This window comes from Patella vulgata, chromosome 3 (assembly GCF_932274485.2).
Source record: "Patella vulgata chromosome 3, xgPatVulg1.2, whole genome shotgun sequence".
Lineage (NCBI taxonomy): Eukaryota > Metazoa > Mollusca > Gastropoda > Patellidae > Patella > Patella vulgata.
Window position 1 is genome coordinate 66,937,327 of NC_065881.2, and position 13,724 is coordinate 66,951,050.

General features: G+C 34.1%; 1 protein-coding gene across 10 annotated transcripts in view; it reads left to right on the forward strand.

Moving 5' to 3' along the window:
* The first annotated feature begins 2,342 nt into the window (after positions 1-2,342).
* LOC126816058 (uncharacterized) overlaps positions 2,343-13,724 on the forward strand; it is a 46,121-nt gene continuing 34,739 nt past the window's right edge. For all 10 annotated transcript variants that reach the window (XM_050542201.1, XM_050542204.2, XM_050542200.1 and 7 more), the window contains exons 1-3: positions 2,343-2,488; positions 5,753-6,486; positions 9,299-9,508. In XM_050542201.1, the coding sequence (XP_050398158.1) occupies positions 5,778-6,486; positions 9,299-9,508 (919 nt within the window). In that variant the 5' untranslated portion in view covers positions 2,343-2,488; positions 5,753-5,777. The remainder of the gene's footprint in view (positions 2,489-5,752; positions 6,487-9,298; positions 9,509-13,724) is intronic.

Here is a 13,724-nt window from a genome sequence, read left to right on the forward strand (position 1 = left end):
AAAATGAAATGAAATGAAATGGAGTTTAACGTCCTACTGTTCTGCTCCTAAGCTGGGCTAATGAAGACGGGCATACGCCATACAGTGTGCTATGAGGGAAATTTTGCCCGGACAGCGGCACTACGCACTACGGCCTACTCTTATATCGAATTTCAACTGCCAAGGGATCTTTTACGTGCACGCCAATGTGTACACGGGACCTCGGTTTTTCGTCCCATCCGAACGACTAGACAGCTTTCCTTGTCAGCCCCTCCGTCCTGCATCACTGACAAGGGAGAACCACGCCGGAATATCTAGATGAACTTTCTCGGCCAATGCAGGGATCGAACACCCGACCTCCAGGCTAGCGAGCTAGCGTCTTACCCACTTAGCCACGTGATCCCCAAAACTAAATAAAGAAAAACACAGCTTATCAGTAGACACCTGTGAATAGAATCACGTGTTTTATTTTCTCATTTTCTTAGTGTGTCGTTCAAAAGTTCGCGGCACACTTAGGAAGATCTCGCGGCACACTGGTTGAGAATCACAGATGATCCCATAGGCGTAGGAGGCAGTGCCCCCCAAAAAATTTATTTTCGGGCAATGAAAAATTCGACGACCTTTTTTTTCTATTAACGTTTAGAGAACAAATATAACTAACTTATTTCTATGAGATCCACACTGCCCGAAAAGTATTCTCTCGTCTTTTTCTTGTCCACTGCATGCCCGAAAATATGCCCGAAGCTCTCTTATGATAGGTATGCCCGAAAAAACGGTACTGATTTCGAGCAATTTTCTCTTATGCCCCCCTGAATTACTTTGAGCTCCTACGCCTATACACAGATCTATATTATATTACGCAATGTCTCGCACGAGACCATTAGACAACTTAAAATAAGACACTTTCCAGCACATGCATTTTAATGAAATACGTCACACGGGTCCAAAAAGTTTATTTTCGGGCAATGAAAAATTCGACGACCTTTTTTTTCTATTAACGTTTAGAGAAAAAATATAACTAACTTATTTCTATGAGATCCACACTGCCCGAAAAGTATTCTCTCGTCTTTTTCTTGTCCACTGCATGCCCGAAAATATGCCCGAAGCTCTCTTATGATAGGTATGCCCGAAAAAACGGTACTGATTTCGGGCAATTTTCTCTTATGCCCCCCTGAATTACTTTGAGCTCCTACGCCTATGCACAGATCTATATTATATTACGCAATGTCTTGCACGAGACCATTAGACAACTTAAAATAAGACACTTTCCAGCACATGCATTTTAATGAAATACGTCACGCGGGTCCAATATTGAAATAATGAAATAATGGTACGCCAACATCAAAGGATGACGTCACATCTGCATTTTAAACAGTAATAATATGTCATACTGGACAAAAAAAATATGGTTGTGAATATTAGGAAAACAAGATAAACAATAATTATACAAAGGTCTAATGATGCGATCATATGCATGGGGAAGATACCCTCCACATCTCTATTCTCCTGACCTGCTTCAGACCATCGCATATTCTGTTTAATTGTTGATTCTCAGATCGGATGACACAAGTTGGTCCTAAATAGGCATATGAGGAGCGACCCGCCGAAAAGTATTTGAAAATTAATAAGTTTTCGAGAATATTTTTTCACCTCTTCGCGAAAAATTAGGGTGTTTTCTGTTAAGCTGAGTATTGAGAGTAAGCTCCACATTCGACATAAGCTATCATTTACCCACTGACAATACATGTTATTTCCTCAGAAAATTTTATTGAAAACTTTAAGTTCTCAGATTTTGTTCAACAATATTATAGCCAATCTTGTCAAAATTAAATGCTTCAAAGGAACCAACTGTGTTGTGGAAATAAAACATTTTAGTTAAGTTATCATTCATATACATGTAAATATAACAGCTGGAATATTTGCCCCAATATTTGCCCCACTACACTCTCTGCAACCACAGGCCCGCAGCTCTTTTCACGGACTCCTGATGCCTCCTTCGTCACATCTAATCTATTCAATTTGTTTCTATTTATGAAGTGCAAATTTGACGCATGGTAGATTCTGCGTCGTAAAATTCTTGTGCATTGTAGTATCACTGGTCTGTTAGATGTGCCGAAGTTGTTCAGGTGTCTATTACAAATATATTTTGAGACGAAACAACTTTTGACCATTCATTAAACTGGATACTTTGCCCAAAATAATGTAAAGTTTACTCAAACATCACATCAAATTTGGTGTCGAGAGAAAAAGTTTGCATTTCAACATCAAATTGAAGATACCTGAAATTATTTTTGTCACTGATTCTGGATTGTCATAAATAATGTGCAATAATCATACTATCCGCTCCCACCGGAAGTACATTTTCAGACATTTTGCAAAAACGAAACATTTTAATGCACTTTGATTTCAATATTTAATACCAATAGAAGAATATTATATATTTTGTGTACTCAAAACGCAAGAAAGCACGTTTGTATAAACCTTGTGCAAGTATTGTATGTGATGAGCAGTAAGTAAACACGCCTATTACAAACGACAAAAAATAAACAAAAGAGTGCCTGAATTCTGAATTTCAATTTGATTTTGAATTTAATTCTGAATCTAGCATGTGCCAACCAAAATTCAATTTTTGAGCTACAGACCTGAAATTTTTGCACACAGTTAGAAAAACACCTGAGAATCATTAATCTTTTTCAATTATGACAATCGGTTCATAACTTTGTTTTTTGTAGCTAATTTTATATACCCATACGTAAGCAGCGTTTTCCCAAAATCCGTCAAAAACAGGCAAAATTGAAAAAATAATATTTTGACTAACTGAATGACTTTGGAACAGACTCAAATTGTACACAGATGTTCTAGAGACACACATTTACTAAAATCAACCACAAAAATATTGTTTTTACCTTTTATTTTGACAAAATTTAAAGCAAATCGGACATATTTTGTTCCGAAAAAACATAAAAATAATAACTATAAAAAAAAATCATTAAAAATAGTGGAAATTGTTTTTTGATGATTAAATGGAAACTGGAAACATGTTCTCATGGACAGCTATGAAATATCCATGTTCTCGTGGACAGCTATGAGTATGAAATATCAAAAAATAAAATTATCAAAATAAATGCACTGAATCATAACTAACAAAACTCCAGAATTGAAGTTTTCAGTATAAAAATATAAAAAAACACAACAATTCAGCTAAATATCTACAAAATATTCTGCATATACTGAAAAAGTTTTGTAAATATGATTAAACAATACTGATAAAATGAAGGAAAACAGGCTGGAATACATGATACATGAGTTAATAATACATGAGTTAATATTAATAATCTAATATACCGTATGTTAAATAATAAAAATATTGAGACAAACAAGATGAAAAACAAGGTATAAAGAAGTTAACTACAGGTATTTAAGTTGTCAATCATAAAGTCAAGTTAACAGTACTACCGGTAATGAAAAGAGTAACACTGTAAAAACTTCAGAACAGAAACAGGTGAAAAACAGTTATAAATAAGTTGACAGTAATAAATATATGTTAGCTATATTAATAATATTAGTATAAAGTAATAATGGAAAAAGTAACTTTATATAAATAAGTCAATAATATTAGTTAAAAGTTATGGAAAAAAAGGTAAGAAAAAAACATTGAAACAATACATAATAAGTTAAAAACAATGAAAAATGTAACTTGTTATGAAAAATGTAACTTAAAATAAAATAATGAAATAGAACTGATCGAAAACTGTTGCCACATCAGGGTTTCATTGTCACATTTTACTTTAGAAATTATCATTCACAGTCTGCTATCACGGCTTAATTATGAGATCCCCTGCCTCATAATCTTCAGCAAGTTTATAAACATAAACAGCTTTATCCCTTTTATATACTACATTATACCACTCATTGTACCCAGGCACACTAGATATAACCCGGCCATCAAAGGCAGTTCTAACCCCATTCACATCTTGGTAATGTACAATTTCCTTTGAAACAAAGATGTTTTCCCTCGGTGTGGATTTCTTCAATAATTAAAAAAAAAAACCTAAAAATAAAAATATAGAAAAGTACTCCTTATTTCTTTTTTTTATTGGGCTTTATTATACCATACAATTCTGAGCTATGTTTGTTTTCGTAAAAAAATCAACTGCACAGTCTTAGAAAGTTAAAATTCTTCCTATGATCACTCATTATTAGCACGTGTGTAACTAACGGGTGTCTAACGGTACATTTGACACGCCCCCGCCATTACAATATGGCCGACAGAATTTCGGTCACATGGAGAAAAATTGAATTTTACCAATGTTCACGTCCACTTATGGAAATAAATGAAGATGGATCTTATAAAGGGATATTTAATCCATATTTGAGGAGGTTTTTTTTCGCTCCGCATCTTCCACGAAAAAAGTTACAAAATTTCAAACTTTTCAATCGGAGAAAAAAAATATTCTTACCTTGCTACGAGTGATAAATTTTGCATGCGGAGCAACCTTGACCTCTTAACTAACTGTTTTCGGTTGAATGGAACCGGTATCGATTGCAGGTAACCAACACGAGGCCGTAATGCAAGGCTAGCTTTTCGCGAAAAAATAGCGCCATATTTGTGACAGCCAATTAAGAAAAAAGAGTTACGTCCCTTTTTCGGTTGGCACACGCTACTGAATCCCATTCCCATTGCAACCCATCATAAGGGCATTCGAGAAATGTCCCCCACCCGTGATTATGGTTGAAAACAAATTTGTAGCCTAAGAGAACATATTGATCAATACTTTTGTACCTGATGATCTGTGCCACTGTGCAACATTTTGCACAGCTCAGCATGATTTGACTAGCTTAAAAAACCTAAATATTGGTATTAGGCTACTGACTGTTTTAAAGGAGCTAAATCGCTAATATTTAGGACCTAGAAATTGACCCAAATGGATCGCAATGCATACAATAATGTAATCTGGTTGTATATTTTTTTGATTTACATTCAATTGTTTTCGTTTTGACTCTAATTTCAAATCAGTTAGGTCCAACGAAATACGGCATGAGTCTCAACTGAATAGAAATTTATAGGGTCTGGTTATTCCAGTCTATTGTGCATGCTCTCCAGATAAGTTATGGCGTCGCCGTATGACATGAGTTGTGGAATATATGTCTAGCCTCGCTCTTTCTGGTCACTTGTTACAAAAGACGATGAAACGCACTATGGTACACGATAACAACATCAATGTTGATTTCAATTGACAAATAATTTGTGTTTTCAACGTGCATGACTTTGGATGATATTGAGTTAGAGACTTGGCTACTTTAATTAGTATTAGTGATCACCTCGAATTAGGAATCTTTGAAATCAATGTAGAATGTCATAGCTGTTTATTTATGATTAGTTGATGATAGCATCTTTAAATAAATATTTCTAATATTAATATTAATAAATATTTCTTATTGGACTTTGGAGACAAAAAATGTATCAACAAATTCATGATTTGACATTGAATACCAAAAATCTGTTAAGATAGCCTTGAAAAATTAATTGCATGCAAATTTTTGAATATTTGTTTGAGCACCAAAAGTTATCTTTCTGAGTAGAATATTAATATTACATATAACATAGATTACATTCATTGTTTTACAGATCAAAACTCCTGGAATATTGATAAATTAATAATCCTGAGCCTCAGACTATGGGATCATTTCAAATGTACATGTATATTTTTTTTTTTTTTTTTTTTTTTTTTTTTTCAATGGGCATCAAATGAGATATAGTTTTATTTTGCAGGTTAGAAAAACACTAAAATAGAAACATGAATACAGAAGCAGCATCAAATTTTATTAATTCCTTGGTGAGAAATCTACAAGTGTTGTGTCACAGTAATGTAGATTTCAGTGAAGATGTTGAAGTTATTGGACATATTTATCTCAGTGTTGATAAGTCTAAAAAATTTAATTATATTGTTAATGAGAAAGTGTGTAAGAGTGACGATTCATCAACAGTTTTTGTTAGTAACAGTTTCCATGCTGATCAAAAAAAAAAGGAAAAAGAGACTGCACCAGCCAGAACCGGTCAGTCAGACTCAGGAAATGATGAAAGAGATACGAGACATAAAAGACATGCAAATTTTGGTAACGAAAGAACACAATACCACCATCAAGGCCCACACATAGGAAATAATAAACGCTCAACACAACATTTCTCACAATCAGAATACTCCTCCCCACCACAGAAACAGAGACGACATAATCCTGAAAATAGACTTAATACCCCTGTTAGTAGAGACTCATTTTCTGTAAAATCTGAAACATCGGATGCTAATAGTGCTTTATCATCTCCCCACCATCAATCATATCAGTCTCCATCAAAATCTTCACCGGCTAAATCCAGTACCCCATCATCAGATCCTGTAGATATAGATTTAACTAGTATAAAAGATGAACCTATTGAAGATAAAAGTTGTATATTTTCGTCCGATTCTTCATGGAATCAACAATCAATGATGGATCAACAATTACATGGTGAGTTATAGGCCATAGATAATATAAATCATATTCGTAGTAAAAAGTGCTTTTTCGAATCTCTCCTTTCTAACTTATGAGTTTTCATTATTCTTTTGATCCCATTGAGCCATCTTGATTTTTCTAGGTTTATAAAGATAACAATCAACATAGCATAATGAGTTGCAGTGAGGAAACTTTGAAAATTGAGTTATTGTTATTTTCACATTCGCCAACTCATTACCTTCAATTTGATGTAATAGTTTGTTTTATGTGGATGTATATTGTCGTTGCCCCTGTCCGTCTGTCCACAATTTGTTTGTGGACACTCTACAGGTCACAATTTTTATCTGATTTTGACGAAACTTGAAATATAGGAAGATCTCGGTTCCTTTCGATATTGGCACGTATCGGACCATAACTTCATGGATTATGGCCCCTTATTGTACGAAAAATCACGTTTTTAGATTGTGGACACTCTAGAGATCTAAATTTTGATCCGATTTTGAATTTGATGAAAATTGAAATTCATGTTTATAGCCCAAAGATCTTGTTTCCTTTTGCTTGTAGTCCCTTTACAGGTCACAATTATTGTCCGATTTTAAAATCGTTCAAATACATCACTGTTACACCCTAATTATGGTTGAGTTCGAATTTCATGAAAATCGGACCAAAACTGCCGGACAAAATGGCTGCCTCTTGTACACAAATAGTGTAAAAATATGGTATATCAAGGTTGTGTATGCTCTAGAGGTCAAAATTTTCATCTGATTTTGATAAAACTTGGAATGCATATTGGATCGTACATTCCTTTTAGCTTGTGGTCCCTCTAGAGGTTACAATTTTTATCCGATTTAAAAAAACGTTTTAGTATATCATCGATACACCCTAATGATGGTTGAGTTCGAATTTCGTGAAAATCAGACCAAAACTGTCGGACAAAATAGCCGCCCCTTGTACGCAAATAGTGTAAACATCTGGTATATCAAGGTTGTGGACCTCCTAGAGGTCACAATTTTGATCGAATTTTGATGAAACTTGAATTGCATTTTTATAACCCAAAGATCTTGGTTCTTTTCAATATTTGTGCATATCGAATCATAACTTCCTGAATTATGGCATTTGATTGTACAAACTTTCGAGGTCACAATTTTTATCCGATTTAAAAAAAACATGTGAATATATCACCGTTACACACTAAGATCTTGGTTCCTTTTGATAATCGCGCATATCCGAATATAACTTCCGATTAAGAAAAAAAAACCGTTTAAATATATCACAGTTATACACTAATGAAGCTTGAGCTCGAATTTCGTGAAAATCGGATTAAAACTGACAGACATAATGACCGCCCCTTGTACGCAAATAGTGTAAAAAATATGGTATATCAAGGTTGTTGACACACTAGAGGCCACAGTTTTTATCCGATTTGGATGAAACTTTAAATATATGTTTTTATCATAAAGATCTTGATTCCTTTTGATAATCACACATATACGAACATAACTTCCTGGATTATGGCCCCTGAATGTTCGAAAAATTGCATTTTTAGCTTGTGGATTCTCTAGATGTCACAATTTTTTATCCGATTTTAAAAACCATTTAAATATATCACCATTCCACCATAATGAAGGTTGAATTCGAATTTCGGGAAAATCAAAACGAAACTGCCCGACAAAATAGTCGCTCTTTGTACGCAAATTGTGTATAAGTATGTAATACAAAGGTTATGGACCCTCTAGAGGTCACAATTTTTATCCAATTTTGATGAAACTTAAAACATAGCTTTATATTCCAAAAATCTCAGTCCCTTTTGATATTTGCGCAATTTAGACCATAACTTTCTGGATTATGGCCCCTGATTGTACAAAAAATCGTTTTTGTTTTTAGCTTATTCTCTATCCATCTCTTGCAAAATGTGGGCGTATCCTGCCTGGCAGCCGCTGTTTTTTTTTTTTCTGCCACTTATCAGAGTGAATTCCATGTACATGTAGGTACCCAAAAACATTATCGCCCAAACCAAATATCTATCCTCCGCTCTAGCCAGCCACATAACCATAATGCTTTGCATGCGGTGTCTGGGCCAATCAGCAAATGAGTTGTGTAGACAGCGTAGCAACAAGCCGAGTTTGTTTATATTTTTTAGGGGTTTTAAAACTCGATTGTATCCGTTCAAAATGAATTCATAGGCAATATTTTGGTCATATTTGTAAACTAAACATTCTCCGCTTTACAACGATGCCAATTCTTATGCAAGAGGAATGACCGGTCGTTCCACTGTGAGCGAAGAAAAATAACTAATTTCGCTGAAGTGAAAATTTTAAGAAATAGGACAGATTTAAGAATATGATACTCTTACAAAACGTCCAAATAAAGGTGTTCTAAAATCTTTTATTGCTATTTTGATCTTTTGTGTCGATAGATAGTATATTTATGGACTCATTCTTGTGAAAATCTCAATTTCGATCAAAATCAATATTTTGACTTAGGTGTCTCTAGTTCAAAATTAAATAACGCACATTCCGACTCATTTTGACATACCAAGTCACATATACCGTTTTTTTTGTATAATGATTTGCTTTTACACTAAAACCTAGCTTTATGTTGCTCTTTTCAATTTAAATTTAATGTTGGAATTGGGAAAATTGTCAACTTAATACAAAAGTTCTGTTTCATCTTACCCCTTCTCCATCCAACATACATGTACAGATCAGTGTGGCATGCCATGGTATAATGCAGCATTCTTTAAATCCGTGCATTCGTTATGTGCACGTGTATATGATGGTAATGTGTATGGTATACATGTTTATATTCTATATAACATTTTTTGCAGGTAATCAACACAATAGATCTAGATTAGGTTCATCTAGTAATTATAGAGATCAGGGGGAGGAACAGTTTGGAATTTATCCAGTAGCAATGCATCAGATAAATACTTCTGATGGTCAGTTAAATATAGAAGCTTTATCTCAAATGTCTAGTAGTAACAACCCATCAACAAGTGGAGAATTATCAGATCAGCTTATGTCAATGGTGCCAGCTGGTAGGTTTCTGTTATTATTCTTACTCCTAGATAAATTATTGCACAAGATTGCACTTGAAATTTTTACATAAATGAAATTTTATCAACATGATCTACTGAAAGAATCCCAAGGAAACTTATGTAAATGTAAGTCTGTCTTTGGTTATTAATGATAACTGTAAAACAATAAATTATTGCAACATGTAGGAAGTGAAATTTATATAAATGTGTATTTAAATTAAATTGTTTCAATGTTATTGATAATTCTAAACAGTAATTTAACACAGTCATGTGTTGATTTTGAAATTAAAGTGGCCCATTCTTCTCAAATGACATCAGTGACTTCTTGTAATTTTAAAAAAAAATTAAGATGCTAGTTATTCAGATAATGACATAATTGTGTTTTTGGATTACTTTAATTATCTTATTTGTTATTACACAATTAATCACTGTTTATTATTGTATTGAATTTGCAAATAAATGGGGTAGTGGCTCAATGAGGTACTTCATTTGCGTATTAATATCTTTCTCACATTAATTTATTGTTTTATAGTATACACATCAAAAAGAGATGTTGAAAACTCACTGATTGAATGAGTAGTTCTTAATTTCATTCTGACAGAAATATATAAATATAAATTAGGCCATATAGAAATAATTTCTGGTTCTTAGGTATATTGTACCACTATCATATGTCACCTAAAAATGCCACATAACTCATAAGAAAAACAAGCAGCGATTCCTGCACATTCATATTTCAGACAGTAAAAAATCTTATACGTTTCTTGTTAAAATCACAACCATAGCAATTTAGCAAATGTTATGCACAGCCACCGATAAATGGCAGTGGATAATCATGAAACAATGAAACCTATTGAATTTCAACAATTTCGGTAAAATTACTTCAGGAGTTGTTGTCTTATTCACTTTGTAAGGTCTTGTGAATGCTCTCGCGACGAAAGTTGTTATTCGATCTGCTTGAAATTTATTGTTCTGATAATTACTTATAATACAGAATTATTGCCCCTGATTATATCATAGAACCTTACATGTAGCTGCTGTGTACAACCAACTACTGAGAACCAGAGTATTATTGGGTATGGTCTTAATCATCACATAAAAGTAAGCTACAATTATGTAGGCTATGCTATTCACCCTTTAGATAACTGTATTTGTGTAGTAACATCACCTACTCACATTTAGAATTTCAAAGATATTTACTGCAATAATTTGTCTTTATTTTTATTTAATTAAAAAAACAGGGATTAAAATCCATAGTCGTGTAACTGTAAATCTAACAGAGTTTATCTCTGGACAGACCTTCGTACCAGATGAGGGCAATCACTCAAACAGATGCAGATGTAATTCCATGTGAAAGAGAAATGTTTCAGTAATTTTGATTTAAGCATTATTCTTTCTAAATTGCATCAGAAGACACCAAAATATCTTTATAAGACGGGGTCCAATCTCATTAAAACACAGATCCTATTTTGTTTTGTTTTTTATAAATCCCCGGTTGTACGTGGCAAGGAGTAGGGTCACCTGTCCAACCTCGTGGGTTTTCTCTGGGTCCTCCGGTTTCCTCCCACTGCTAAAGACCCCTACGCGCAAGCGAATTATGTAAATAAAATTGGACCATATGTTAGTCCCGAAATGACCTAGTTTGTGTCGAGTGGACGTTAAACCCCATTTCTCTCTCTCTCTTGTTTTTTATAAGGCCAAAAAAAAAAATGTTCTGTTTTCGGTAACCCGACCGACCCATTTTTTTTTAGTGTCAAGAGAAATAAAAAAAAAATTTTCTTCAACAACCGACCGTTCAGAATACTCTAAGCGTATCGGATTCGTGAAAATGCCTATTTATTGGTTGCTATAAATGAATATAAATGCCATCGTTCTTTGAATCTGCATTTACCGATCGGAATGGTCGGGAACGTTATACAGCGAACGATTATTAAGAACGGCCATACTGTTGACGCGAGATTGTAAACTGACGTGAAAATCGAGACTACAGGTTTCGTTTAGATTTACCACTGCACATTCCGAAAAGCTATAATCCTCACAACCTTCGTTCTAATAAGTAACGGCACGCAATTGGACAAAAACAAGTTAACGTATATTTCAAACAGGTGGATACGATCTGCTCGATTGGTATTTAAAAGAAGATAAATTTATTACAGACCTATTTCGTGCGACTGCACGATATGATTTTTAAGTTTTCATCGCGAGTTTTTTCCCTTGAAAAAAAAATGACCTCCCTACGCTATTTTTATTTAGCATAGAACGATTAAAAGGTCCATTTGCCCCCTAAGAGAATATTTAAATCATAATCTAGACTCTGATACATTTTAAACATTTATCCAAGAATTGCATCCACCAATCTATTCGTGCTTCATGTTCCTCGGCGCCGACTCAGCCTAACATAAATTTGAAGATTTATTTCGCACAGAATATTTATGCTACTTGCTACGGACGTATGGTAGATCTACAGTACTACTAGATCTAACAATGTAGAGCATTAAAAAAGAAAAAAACCTACCTACCTATCGACCCTACCCTATTTTCCATCCGTTACAGGAAACAGAACCCTTTTTTTTTCGCCTAATTCAAATTTCATTGCATTTATATTAGTAGCCATCAAAGTAGGATCTTGAAGGATATTTAAATAATAGGTGAGGTGTGCACTATATTACAAGAGACATCTATAGAGCAGTTAAGAACAAAACAAAAGTTGAAATTTAAATCTGTGTTTTAATCAGATTGAACAGTATCAACTATAAGGGCCTGTACTTGTATTTAAAATAAAGAAGAATTTAATAGAAGACTTTCTAACTTAACCCATTAGGTACCAGTAGCGAACATAAAGAAGAATTTAATAGAAGACTTTCTAACTTAACCCATTAGGTACCAGTAGCGAACATAACAATACATGTACAGTGGACTCTGTCACATCCGATCTCTGGGCCCTTATTCACGAAAACTTAAACTAAGATACAATCGAAATTTTAAGAAATACTGCAATTCGATTGGCTGACCAATATGCAAATTGGATATATGCAAATTGATTTTACTGGTCAGCCAATCGAATTGCAGTATTTCTTAAAATTTCAATTGTATCTTAGTTTAAGTTTTCGTGAATAAGGGCCCAGATCACTCCGGATTGCTGTGACATCCGACATGATTTTCATGTCCCGATTTATTTCCTTATTACTTCAGCCAAAAAATCGCTGGTAAATCCGAATTCTGTATTTTCCGGATTCCGACATCAATTAGCCGTCCCGTCACATAATTTCCATTGAATTAACACCGTATAATCCGTACTTCAAACGGTGGGTGTGAAGCATCCAATTATCGTTGAGATTAAAACTCAATGGGTGTGAAGCCAGAAAAGATTAACAAGCAATCACCAATCAATTATCGGTGAGATTAAAACTCGCCGGTCTGTGTTGATTACTTTGATAATGTTATAAATTCTTTGTTGATTATTTTACAATTTATAATCTCTTGTAAGAGTGCGCTTGGTATTTGATTTTAGTTACTCATGTCAAATACCGCGTCATTATATAAAAATTGCCACGATTGAAAAATCATTATACATTATTGTATTCAAAATGTCTGAACGTCCTGCAAAGCGTGCCCGAACAGATTTGACATTAGATGTAAAGCGGCAACTTATAGCAGATTTCGAGAAAGTTCCACGACCTGCGCAGAAGGATTAAAGTTAATAAACCGTTAAGTATTCAATTGGCCGAGCTACAGTGTCAGACATATTAAAGCGTAAAGATGAATTTAAACAGAAGTTTGCCGATGATTTAAACTGCAGTAAGAACAAGATCAACCTGTCAGTCAATTGGTCGGCCAATCGCAAAGCTTGGATGACAGGTGCCATTTACTCTGATTGGCTTGAAAAACTCAATCGTCAAATGAGGCGTCAACGACGTAACATTCTTTTGTTTTGGACAATGCACCTTCCCATATCTGTGACACGTACAGCAAAGTAAATATTAAATTTTTGCCACCAAATACTACATCAATATTACAACCACTAGATCAGGGTATAATCGAAGCTACAATATAAAAATACTTCCGGTTTTCGAAGTTACAGTATTTCCGGTTTTAGAGAAAGCTCGGTATTCCGAAACGCTGTGTGATCCGAATTGTTGTAACGATCCCGTATGATGTCGGATGTGACAGAGTACACTGTATATACAGTGAGATACATGTCTTGAAAAGTCATTCA